This window comes from Abrus precatorius, unplaced genomic scaffold, assembly GCF_003935025.1.
Source record: "Abrus precatorius isolate BTA unplaced genomic scaffold, Abrus_2018 Scaffold10, whole genome shotgun sequence".
NCBI lineage: Eukaryota > Viridiplantae > Streptophyta > Magnoliopsida > Fabales > Fabaceae > Abrus > Abrus precatorius.
Genome location: NW_020874292.1, coordinates 31,025,323 through 31,037,271, shown reverse-complemented (window position 1 = coordinate 31,037,271; position 11,949 = coordinate 31,025,323). Strand labels below are relative to the sequence as shown.

Below are 11,949 nucleotides of genomic sequence, written 5' to 3'. Positions count from 1 at the left end.
ATATAATTTTATCACATTAAAAATATAAATATAAATATGATCAAATTTAAATAATAAATATTATAATTAATTATGAGGAGTTATTGTTTATTGAAAATTATATTTTTATTTTTTAAACATGACTATATCATATTATTTAAATACAGAGAAATTCAAACCCTTTTTCCAATAATTTTTTAGAGGAGTCATTATTTCTTAAGACGTGAAATTAAAGTTCTTTGTAGTGCGTGTTTAAAAAGTTAGAAAAATTATAGTAAACCATTTAAATACGTTTAAATAAATTTAATGTTTGATAAGTCCTGTGAACTTGAATTTTAATTTATTTATTTGATAAGTCTTTTTTTAAAGTTACTATCCACAGTTCCAAACTTTTATAGAAGCCTTATCCGACTTGAAAACCTAATTAAAAGCTTCTATTACTAATTGGTACTTTTAGATATCAATTAATATATTAATAAATAATTTCTTATTAAAATTTATATTAAAAGTACAATAAAAAAGATAAAAGTACATTAACAATACGTTTTAATAAATTTTTGTAATGTATTAACTAGTATCTTAAGAGACACTAATTAACATTTAAACTTGGATTTAAATAGACTAATAAAGTCATGTAGACTAAACTATTTAAACTTTTAAATAGATTAACAGTTATATAATCTGAAAAATATTATAATAAAAATTGATTATTATTGTTATTGTAAGTAATACATTGTTTATATTTATTTAAACAGATTTATCTATTAGATTTAAACGATTCTACGAACTTATAACTAAACTTTATTTAATAAACAGTTACAATTTTTGACGTGCACTAAATCAGATTTATCTATCTTGTTTTCATCGTTATTTTGATGACTGGTTTGTTATTCAGTTTACTTAGCATATTACCATTGTAAGATCATTAACAAGCTTTCCTCATGCTTCGGAAAAGAGCAATTTCAATGAGAAATGAATCGATGCCATTGTACCACCTCATATTTGGACTTTTCGTTTCTCTGTTTAAGTTTTTTTTATTATAATATGCTATTAAAATATCTACGATATTAAACTTTTATGAAGTTATTAGGATCTTGATTTTCACTGCCTCGTTTTTTAAATAAAATTTGAATGTTAACTCATTATAAAAAGAATTAATGTATTAATATGTTTCTAATTTAAAGTCCCTTGTAGAAAAGAACATGTTAAAAGATGTAATAATGTCATTTCATTCAATAATTTAGGCTTTCAAAAATATACACAATCCTGAATCCCCCCAATTCAAAACCTCAACAGTAGAGAAATCTTCTTAAACAGCAATATCAATCACAAATATCTCTGTTTTGGTAAATAACTATATATTTTGAGGTTTTGTTTTTATTTTTTAAAGAGAAAGACTAGAAATGTGTTCTTTAGTATATATTTTTATTAGTAAAAAATTATTAAATTGAGAATAATTCTATATAGTTTTTACTAAACTTTAATCTATAATTTAAAATATATTGAGAGTAAGATTTTTCTTTTTCAAATTATCTTTTAATAATATAGCTAGAGAGTGTGAAAAGCAAATTTTTTTTAACTTAAGATAAAATTACTTTTAATCAAAATTTACTTAAAAAAATTTCGCTTAAACGAAGAAAATAACTAAAGCTTTCTGCAAAAACTGCAGACGATCCGGGTTCGGAGATTGTCAACTTTTCTCCAAATGGTGTCGTCGTGAGCATTACTTGAGGGTTTGGTCCCAATGTCATTCTCAGGTGAAAATACATGACATGCTGATTTTCCTCGTGGGAAGCTTTTGATGTGGCACACAGACACAGGAGATGGAAGAACACTGTAACCAGTGTTCAAGGGGTTATGTTATAATTTGGTCATCTGGCAGTGGCAACAACAGAGAGAGTTCAGATTAGTCATTTTCTCCCCTATATTTTGCTGCAATCACTTCCATCAATTTTCTTATTTAAATTATTAAAAATTAATATTATATATAACTCTTTTGCTTTTTTATATATACACACATCTTAAAAATACATTATACGGTATAAAAAACATTTTTAAGTGTCTCATTTTAGTCATTTAGTTGTTTATAGAACATTTTTCTTTCCGAAGAGACTAGTCTTGTCTTTTCTTAGCAGTAAATTGGGTCAAGTTGGGTGAAATAAAGTGATTTTTGTTCAAACCAGAAGCAATCAAGGGGCCCCTTTAGTTCTCCTTAATTGCTACGTAGGGCATATATATTCTTCACTTCCTCTTTAACGACAGTTTTGGCTCTTTTAACTTGTCCCAGAAAAAAAATAGGAGGGGGGGGGGGGGGTGGATAAAGGCTAATTCCTACTAATACCACACCAACTAATTTAAAACATCAAACTATACAAATTAGTTTAGTGACACCCAAAAATAGAGGGTGTTTTTATATTTATTGTGATTTTTAATTAGTTAATAATATAATTTTGTTTGCTGGGTGTAAATTAAATTTGAACTCCTTTTATATACATAATAACATAAAAGAAAATGGGTGGGGGGGGGGAGGTCAGACTCAAACAGTCATAAAGGCCTGAAATTTTGTTCCCATGCGTTTGTTCGTGCAAGGGATTTGATAGGTGCTTTCTCAAGGCATACTGTGAAGATAAGCCAGTCCTAATCCAACTTAGGTCAATAACTGAGAATAGTCTACACTGTAAATTATAGAATCTTGAACAATGGTACCATCATCCATTATAAATATTATCAAGTGTCAATTAACGTAGTTAACAAAGTTGCAATAAAGAATCTTATCTACATGAATAACAAATAGCTTCCTACAACAACAAATATTTAGCAGAAGAAACAAAAGCCTAGTACATCTATAAGGGACAAGAAAACATTGAGAGGATAGATAAAGAAATGAAAAATACAAAATCAAACTACACGAGTGTCTATAAAAATAACGCAAATACTAACTAATATACTGATTAAAAAAGTTTTTTAAAAAATTACCTTAAAATATTATTAATATACTTTTTTCATAATTTTTAATAAAAAATTGTACTTTGAATTTCTTGACCAGTTACAGCAAAACCATGAAAGTAAAGCAAGGATCACTATTTTTCCCAAGCATCCCACTTTTAAAATAGTAGTCACCAACACCATGACCTGTTTACACAACCTAAGAGTGAGTAAATAAAAATGTAAGAAGGAAGGTAGAATGATGCTGAATGGCAAAATAATGCATTAGCACCAGAGTGTCCTTCTGTCATTGTCACATTATACTTTGATAGCCATCCATCCTTGCCTGTACACTTTGCTCCCCAACAGAGTGCATACCCCTCAAGTACATTCTTGGCATTTTCCTTTTTTCTCTTTTTTTTTACTTACCCCACACTCCCTTCTTCTTTCAACTTCCCATTCCCTTCAATTCAATTCCTCGCTACCACTTTCACTTCACTCTCTCCAATGGATGCAAAACCTTCTCAACTTGTTTCACAACCTTTGACGTATCAGGTACTACCCAATTTTCCTTCATTAAAAAAAATATCTATAAAGTATTCAAATTTATCTTTTTTAAATCAACTCAAACTCACTTATGTTCTTTTCAGACATGGTTCTTGAAAGTTTCTATCCACTGTGAAGGTTGCAGGAGGAAAGTGAAGAAAGTTCTGAAGAGCATTGATGGTACTACAACGCTTCAACAGTAGAAGGAAAAAATGGCTTCCAATATCAACTCTTTCTGCACACTTTTTTTTTCTCATGCATGAGTAGATTGCACTGTTATTATTATTATTATCATTATTATTATCTCCTTTTCCTTTTTTTTCTGAGCCTGCAAACAGTGCTTTGGGTTGTTGAGAAGAGAATGTTGCACTTTGCAGGTGTTTTCACAGCAACAATAGACCCACATCAGCAGAAAGTAACAGTCACTGGAAGTGTAGGTGTTGAGACCCTTCTCCGAAAACTGGTCAGAGCCGGAAAGCATGCCGAGATATGGCCGGAGAATCTCGACGGCAAGGGGAAAATCACCGGCAAAGGTGAGAAGAACAAGAAGAATGAACAAAGAGAATCAAAGAGCTTGGAAAACAAGGGAACTGAAAATAGTGATGCTAAGTGTGAAAGCAGCGACTCAAAGACCGGCGACAACTCGCCGGGAAAGTCTCCGGCCGTTGACCAGGTTTCGCCGGAGGGTGGTCAGGGAGAAGGTGGAGGAGGGGGTTCTAGTAAGAATAAGAAAAAGAAAGGGCCAGGTGATGGCAATGGAAGCAGGGGTGTGGGTTCAGCAGCTAGTGGTGCACCTGCACACACTGGATTCCAGTTTCAGAATCTTGTGGGCCAGCAAATGGGCCAAGTGAATCTCAGCCCTACACGTCAGCAATCATTCTCGTACCCAGAATCTGGTTATTATCCTCCAATGTTTTATGTTGCCACTTATAACAGGTTATATCCCATGGCAAGAATTGGTGGTCCTTCTTACTATGTTCCATCTTCACCCTACACGTGTGCAGGCCTAGACCAAGATAATAATTATTTTCAATCTGCACCGTTGGTTTCCTTTGAGATCTTCAGTGATGAGAATGCAAATGGGTGTTCCATTATGTAAGGACTTGGAAGTACTTTGTTTTTGTTTTTTTCTGCCTAGCTTGGTAATTTTGCAATGATAATTTTGTGAGAGGGAATGTAGGGGTTTGCACTTCAGGTATCCCTAAAGTTGAAATGTCCGGTGTTATCTTGCTTTGGTTATGGACCAAATTGTAAATCATGGCCTAATATGGCACCTTGGATAGTTATATGTATTTTGCTTTCAGTTTTACAAGGAGATTCTCTGATGGTAACATGAAAAAGTGCATATCAATATATCACCATTAACTGTTATTAATGGGCTCATATTCCCTTCAAGGTTTGACTGCATTGTGGAGGGATAGGGATCTCGTATCATCAAAATCTATGCTCATTTGCAAAAGGGTAAAGCCCAGTTGGAAGATTACCATGTGCAAAGCACATATTTTTTAGGAAAGTTGTTCCAGCAAAGTTGAAGCAGTAGAAAGATGCAATGGCTTTGGACAAGTGTACCAAATTAGTACTTATTAAAGAATATTAAAACTAATAAATTAAACTTTTGTTAAGTTATAATTAATTTATATATTTCATCTTGTATACAAGTTCTATCATTTTAACTTTTTCAAAAGTTAATTTTATTTTTTTAGAAGAGTTTTTTTTATTTAAATTCAGGCAACAAATGGATTGTAAATGTGATAAATTAGAGGTTGTCATTTGCTGGTGATGATTTAAGTAATGCATTTTGAATAAAGCAGATAAAAAGGAAAAACTAAAAAGTATGGTGGGGGACACCAAATTTCATGTGGGTAGAATTTGTAGCACACTTTCTGAGGAAGGAAATATCAAATTTATATATGAAAGACTACAAAAGGCAATAGCAACATCACATAACAAATTCTACTCACACTTGGGAGTTAGGAGTGCAGAATTTTGATCAATAGAAGTTCCATGATTGATGCTAAGTTTGGATGCATTGTTTTTGAGACTTGTTAATGTGGGTGGAACAGAAGTTTAAATTTGTTGATAACACTTTATGTTGGGGGCTAGATCAACATATAATTGAGATAATCTCATCTTCTAAACTCATAAATAATGATTGTTAAAAAACCAGTGATCGATGAATCGATGTCTTTCCAGTTAGAAGAGCTTTTCTCTTGATTTGAATTGTAGAAAGTGTAATGAACAATCTTTTATAATTATTTTATAACTGCAAATGATTCTTAATCTAGCGCCTTTTTACATGGTTTAAAACTTGGATTCATTATCGTCGCTACAAAATAATCCTAATTCAATACACGTGCCTAAGCTACACATTAGGATTATGGAATTGAAAGATATACCCTAAAGTTAGTATAATAGTAATTGATTTCGTACTTTAATTATCGCAATTATTGCAATGCAGTGTTAGTTTGATTTAAAGTTGAATAAAATTAATTTTAAATTATCAAATAAAACTAAAATGTGTATGAATTAATTGGTATTTTGTTTAAAATATATTTTTAAAATTATTCAAAATATAATAATTTATTTGTTTGGGATGATTTTTTTTGCGTCAAGATTGAGACTAATTAAAAATATTTTTAAAAAATAAATTCAATATCATATACAAAGTAGGGTATACCCTTACTTTTTTTCTTCTTTTTTTACCTTTATCGTGTACACTATAAATGTTGTCTTATTCTTTGTGAATGAAAAAAAATTTATCAATTACATAAGTATCCTTGTAAGAGCTTCGTTTAAGGAAAAAAAGAAGTTGTTTTTTAAAAATAAAAAAGTTTTTTTTAAAAATAAAAATTAAATTAAATTTTATTTATTAACATGAGTTTTATTTTTTTCTTAAATATAATTTTAAAAAATAAAAACCAAAATAGATATAAACAAGTCCAAGTCACCACTCAAACTCATTTTAACAAGAGCATCTCCAATTAGCATATATAATAATATATTTTAAATTTAAAATGCGTATTAAAATTTTTAAATAAATTTGAGTTAAACAACTAAACTCATTAAGTAAATTATATTCTCAACAAATTGTTTTATTTCCTCTAATTCAAGTCAAAGTACATGTCTTATTAATAACATTTAATCCATCCAGCAAGAAAAATTGCTCACTCTTTAATGCACAAGGAGATGTCTTAAAAGAAGAAAAAAAAAGTCTTACTCCTAATATGGGTGAGACTTTCTTCTTCTTCTTCTTTTTTTTAAATTTTAAGTGTGAGTCTCCCATTTTGGTTAGATGACATTTATAGGACATGTGAGTAATGAAAATATGAGAGAATATCATTAACTATATATGTGATACTTAAATTTTTTTAGTTAGTATTATTTCCAACATAAATGATATACATGTTTTGTGTGACAGAAAATTATTCCAAAAAGATAAATTATTTTATTTTATATTTTTGATAAATAATTTTAAAACATATATTTTAGCAAAAAAAGTCAAATTAATTTAAATTATGTATTTTTATTGAAATACATATTTTATATTTAAAAAAAATACTAAAATCGATTTTATAACTGAGAACAAACAAGCCTGTAATTATACAATCTTTTCACGAAAATTACTACCCTTATCATTGAGTAACATCTAAATTGAGTGAAAATTACAAACAAGCTGTAGTAGGCCACACTTTTATGTCTTTTGGATATATCGTTAAAAAATTCAATTATCACATACTTTTAATAAAAACTTGTAGCTAAAATTCATTTTAATGCATATTTCATTTAAAATCAATTATTTAAAATGTATTCTATCAAAATGAAGTCTATTCATCTATAAAACAATCAACCCTTAATCTTAATTTGCTTGTTGACTTAGCATGTGTCTAGTTAATTCAAAAACGCTATACTGTGTCCATTAAGATTAATGTAAATCTATGATTCAGAGACCTAAAATCAAACACGCAACTAAAAAACCATTGCGAATATCAATGAAAAAAAGTACAAAATCATCAAAAGGAAGGAGCAATGTATCTTTTTTAGTTCATTGTCAGAAGCCTGAAGGCCAAGAAGTTTCTTTGGTTTTTTCTTTTTCTAATTTTCCTTTTTCATGTTATGCATAGTGGACAAAAAAGAAAAGGTTATGCTTAATAAACACGCATGCATGCATCGAAGTGAAAAAAAAAACAGCTCAATTGGACAAATTCCATTAAGGATGATACTTTTAGGAAACTAAATAAAAAGCATCCAAAGTTGCAAACTCATATACTCTTTCTTATTAAAGAATTTTATAATAATTCACAATGTTTAAGAGGCTGGGGCTACTTAACGATATTAATTAGTTAAATATAAATTTTAAATTGATATTCTAAGATTTTTAAGTGCCTAAAGAGAGGTCGATCATAACTTTCGAAGTAAAAAAGTTACCTTAAGAAATGTTTCATCATTTTCTATCAATAATAACGACTAAAAATAATGTTAGACTATACATACACTGCGCGGGTAAATCCCAAAGGCAAAAAGTGAAGCACTTTATTTTATGCATGCCTAAAATTAGATTCTTTTACATCTTTTCATATACTTAAGCATGTTTCTCGACTCAACTCAAATATAAAGTAAATAAACTCGTAATAGAAGTATTAGAAGTGACAAACGAACTCTTAATTTAAATATTTTGACTTCTTTTCTTATGTATTTTATTTTCAATTTTAATTAAATATAAATTATTTTATGTATGTTTTTCAAATAAATGCTAAATTTCACTGATATACATCACATAATACTAAGAGACATCTGACGTTGATTTGGCTTAGAACGCCAAGACCATATAACAAATGCATTTCTCCAATTCTTGTGTTCAAACAAAATGGTGAAGCTACATTAGTACTTTAAAACTTTTAAACATCAAATCAGAGAAACTAATGATTCTAAGTTCTAAAATGTCATATGTACAGTGAATATCAAAATTTCCTAGTAAATACTACTTGACCAAAGTCTCCACTGAAAAGCTTCAGATGCAAATTTTCTTTGGTCAGTCTCTAGATGCAAGTTGATGCCTTTGAAGTCCGGTGATTCATCCCAAGGATTATCACAATTACAGTCACATCATCATGGTACTTCCTCCTTCTCCCATCTGGAACATTAATCAACTCTTCCATGCTGAAACCTGCAAGAGAATCACTTACGTAACCAATATTAAAACAATATAGGGTGTGTTTAGATACCAGATTAATTAAATATTTATTCAATATGCTCTTTTTACATGATGATTTATGCCATAAATTTAATTATAAAACTTATTAAGATAAACTAAAAATTCTTGATAAGTTATTTTAATAAGCTTTTTGGTACAATGTATTAAAAATAAGTTAAAAAGAGTTTATAGGAATTATAAGCTATTTTTGCTAGTTATCCATAAGTTCTTTTAAATCGGCTCATAATAAATGTATATTCATGCAAATAAATTTAAATTTAGCATGAGGTCTTGAAAAATGACCTGCAGAATCAGCTGCTCTTGCCACTAGTTGCTCAATAAGAAATTTTGCTGGATCACCCGAAGGATTGTTCAAGATATAAGACCCCACAAGCTTTACTGCTTCATCATTGCAGAAGAAGTCAAATAAACCATCACTCGCAACTATAACAAATTGATCAGAGTTTGAGATTTTATGCACATTCAGCGATGGATCAGTATAAATATATGGCGGGCTTTTAAGATCACGAACTCGAAGAATTCCCATCAGTGCATCATTCAGATTTTTCTGTGGACCAAAAAAAGAAGAAAATAAAGTCTGTTCTTTGGTAGGACAAATATTTTATTCTTTGCAATTATTGGTTTCATGAACCAGCAAACTCAGAAAATGCGTAACACTTCATCCACTCACCTTAGCTTGGATAATAATGTATAAGTATATTAAGTATCTTTGTTTTTGCTTTTTCAAAAATAAAACTAAACAAAATTTTTTGGAAATTTATTGGCTAAAATATAAAAAAGAATACCAACCTTTTTCAGGTAGCCAACTCCAAAAGCACGGGTAACCTTCAATTTTCCTTTCACTTTCCCTGCTACAATGGTTTTAGGATCATCAGGATGACTGGCAAGAAGCCGAGCTCTTTCCGCTTCATTGTCTACAGTATGATTATCTGTAAGCTGAATAGCCTTCAATATCTCATTCTCATTCATTCTTCCGTCTGTGTTGCGTGTTGCCAACACTGCTCTGCTGTCGCCTAGATTAAGTGTATACAAATCATCACCATGAAGAAGCACAAGTAGAACACAAGATCCAACAGAAACTAAATCAGGGCGCTCCTCCATTTCCTGCTCAACCATGTACAAGAAATCATTCTCAACCTGATTAAGAACATGTTGGAGGCCATCAAGGACAGTATGAGAAAATGATTTATGTGATGCTTTGGACTTGGCAGGTGGAGTACCGTTTGCATAACAACCAATACTAGAATTGTCGTTTCCATTAAACATTGATGGAGATTGATGTTCCTGAAGAATAAGACTATCATCCAAATTATATTGAAAGGATCCACCCATACCCACATTGTTAGAAGCATTAATGGAATCAGGTTCCGAATCCCAGTGTAACATATTAAAATAAGACGCGATAGTGTCATAAAGGGTACCAGCAAGAAAGTCGGCTGCATCTCTCCCATTAAAGCCATCATAAATTCCACAGAAGAGCCATCCATTTTCTTCAGAACAAACTGCTTGAACTCTATCTTCACCTGCAGCTCCTCCAGCAACTTGAACTTCCACGGCATTAAGAAAACCGTCACTTCTGGAAGGTGGACTCATGGATTGTAATGCACAAGGGTCATATTCAAGCATATTACTTGGGGTGGATGGGCTGCAACTTAGGTTTGACAAGATACTATGGATAGAAGATGATAATATTTCCAACTTTGGAAGACTTGGCGAGGAGGGTACCTTACGAAATGACTTAGGAGAGTCCAAACATGGAAGGATTTCTTCTCCTATCACACCATTGCAGATGTTCGTGTTGGCTAGTGTAGCATTTGCGCTTAAGCCAGCACCGGATAAGCAAGTGAAACTGCTTGCTCTACGGATTTCAGGAAGGATTTTGCAGCCATTGGAAGCCTTGCAAGGTATACCTCTACTGCTATTGCATTGATAGCCAAAACTTATTTTAAGTTCAGCTTCCGGACTAAGCATGCTTATCCCCTGGTTTAACAAACACATTATCAAGATCACAATTCACAGGTATTTAATTCTAAAAGATAACTTTCAGCAGCATATGAAACGTAATTGAATGGGATCAATACACACACACATACACAGACGATCAAATTTGGTTTTAATTAAATTTAATCCAGACCATTCATGTAAGATTCTATGGTCAAGATAAAAGTAATTTTATCATATTGAAAGCGCATACAAAAGATTTTCCAGGTTGTGGAAAGAGGGCTCAAATCATGTACTTAATAATGCAACAAAAACAGTGTTCATTCAAAAAACTTTACAGCCTGCACCAAATATAGAACTAGCAGCAATCAGCTCAGCAAACAAATAAATGACAAGGTTAAAACAAATTAACTAGAACAAAAACAAATAGCATTCAAACAATATACCCAATTTGAAGGGAAATTTTCAATCTTGGAATAGATGGCTCAAATAAAAATGACAAAAAGAAGAGCAAAATCTTTTGAAGGTAAAGATTCCAGGGGCTTCTTCAAGCCAGCACTTCTTACCAAGCTCCCCAAAACGAAAGAAAAGACATCAATTGATCATCATAAATCAACCAAAAAGTTCCCTTTGTAAAGTAAACAACAAAAATAAAAGAGGAGAGGCAAAATTCTTGAAACAATGATCTTGTTTCCCTGCTTCAAATCTCTCTCTTTTACACTTCACAAATCACAATGGAGCTTCATGGACATTGAAAATTATCATGACACTTAAACCACTGATACTAACGTGAGAGTCTAATTAAACAAAACTAACACTCAGAACGCGCGCATTTTGCATCAGTTCCAACTCAGTCATTCTTCCACCTAATTAAAAATTAAACAAAATCAAAACTTTAACTCGGATTTTCAATTGGGCACTTTAAGTACGGACACAAGAGCATAAAAGCAACATTTTAAAATTATTTTCGTAAAACCCACAAGAGAGAAAGACACACACATGACAAAAGAAACACAAGGCACAAGAACTCCACCAGCACAAGTTATGAAGAGAGAGAAGAAGAAAAGGAAAAGGCGCTTACGACTAGATACAGTTGGGAGGAGGAAACAGAAAGTGAAGAAGCTCAGAATGTAAGTATAAACAGAGACATGTAATGAAAGGTAATATATGGAATATAGAGAGAAGAGAAGAGGGTCAAAGAGAGAGGTGAGGAAGCATTGCAAAATAGATATGAAAGGAAAATGGCGAAGAATGAGTGTTGAAAAGAGATAGAAAGAGCGAGGTTGTTGGAAATTCGGATGGTAGAGAAGAGAAGAGTGTGTTTCTGTGTGCAAATGTTTACATGG

General features: G+C 31.2%; 2 protein-coding genes across 3 annotated transcripts; one reads left to right on the top strand and one right to left on the bottom strand.

Moving 5' to 3' along the window:
• Window positions 1-3,411: 3,411 nt before the first annotated feature.
• LOC113852269 (heavy metal-associated isoprenylated plant protein 35-like) lies at window positions 3,412-4,549 on the top strand. Its single transcript, XM_027482506.1, has 3 exons — window positions 3,412-3,459; window positions 3,555-3,630; window positions 3,789-4,549. The coding sequence occupies exons 1-3, from the start codon at window positions 3,412-3,414 to the stop codon at window positions 4,547-4,549; spliced, it is 885 nt and encodes a 294-aa protein (XP_027338307.1).
• Window positions 4,550-8,245: 3,696 nt separating this feature from the next.
• LOC113849740 (probable protein phosphatase 2C 40) lies at window positions 8,246-11,949 on the bottom strand. Of its 2 annotated transcripts, XM_027479869.1 has the most exons (4): window positions 11,685-11,949; window positions 9,452-10,642; window positions 8,945-9,209; window positions 8,246-8,614 (listed from the first exon to the last, which is right to left on the bottom strand). In XM_027479869.1, the coding sequence occupies exons 2-4, from the start codon at window positions 10,631-10,633 to the stop codon at window positions 8,487-8,489; spliced, it is 1,575 nt and encodes a 524-aa protein (XP_027335670.1). In that variant the 5' UTR covers window positions 10,634-10,642; window positions 11,685-11,949; the 3' UTR covers window positions 8,246-8,486. The 2 variants fall into 2 exon arrangements, with proteins under 2 accessions (XP_027335670.1, XP_027335679.1); XM_027479878.1 differs by lacking the exon at window positions 8,945-9,209 and having other exon boundaries at window positions 8,480-8,614.

Coding starts and splice junctions, on each gene's coding strand:
- LOC113852269 (XM_027482506.1), top strand. CDS start 3,412: ATGGATGCAAAACCTTCTCAACTTGTTTCACAACCTTTGACGTATCAG. Junction 3,460..3,554: donor CACAACCTTTGACGTATCAG/GTACTACCCAAT, acceptor TGTTCTTTTCAG/ACATGGTTCTTGAAAGTTTC. Junction 3,631..3,788: donor AGTTCTGAAGAGCATTGATG/GTACTACAACGC, acceptor GCCTGCAAACAG/TGCTTTGGGTTGTTGAGAAG.
- LOC113849740 (XM_027479869.1), bottom strand. CDS start 10,633: ATGCTTAGTCCGGAAGCTGAACTTAAAATAAGTTTTGGCTATCAATGC. Junction 9,210..9,451: donor GAGTTGGCTACCTGAAAAAG/GTTGGTATTCTT, acceptor TTTGGTCCACAG/AAAAATCTGAATGATGCACT. Junction 8,615..8,944: donor AAGAGCAGCTGATTCTGCAG/GTCATTTTTCAA, acceptor ATTCTCTTGCAG/GTTTCAGCATGGAAGAGTTG.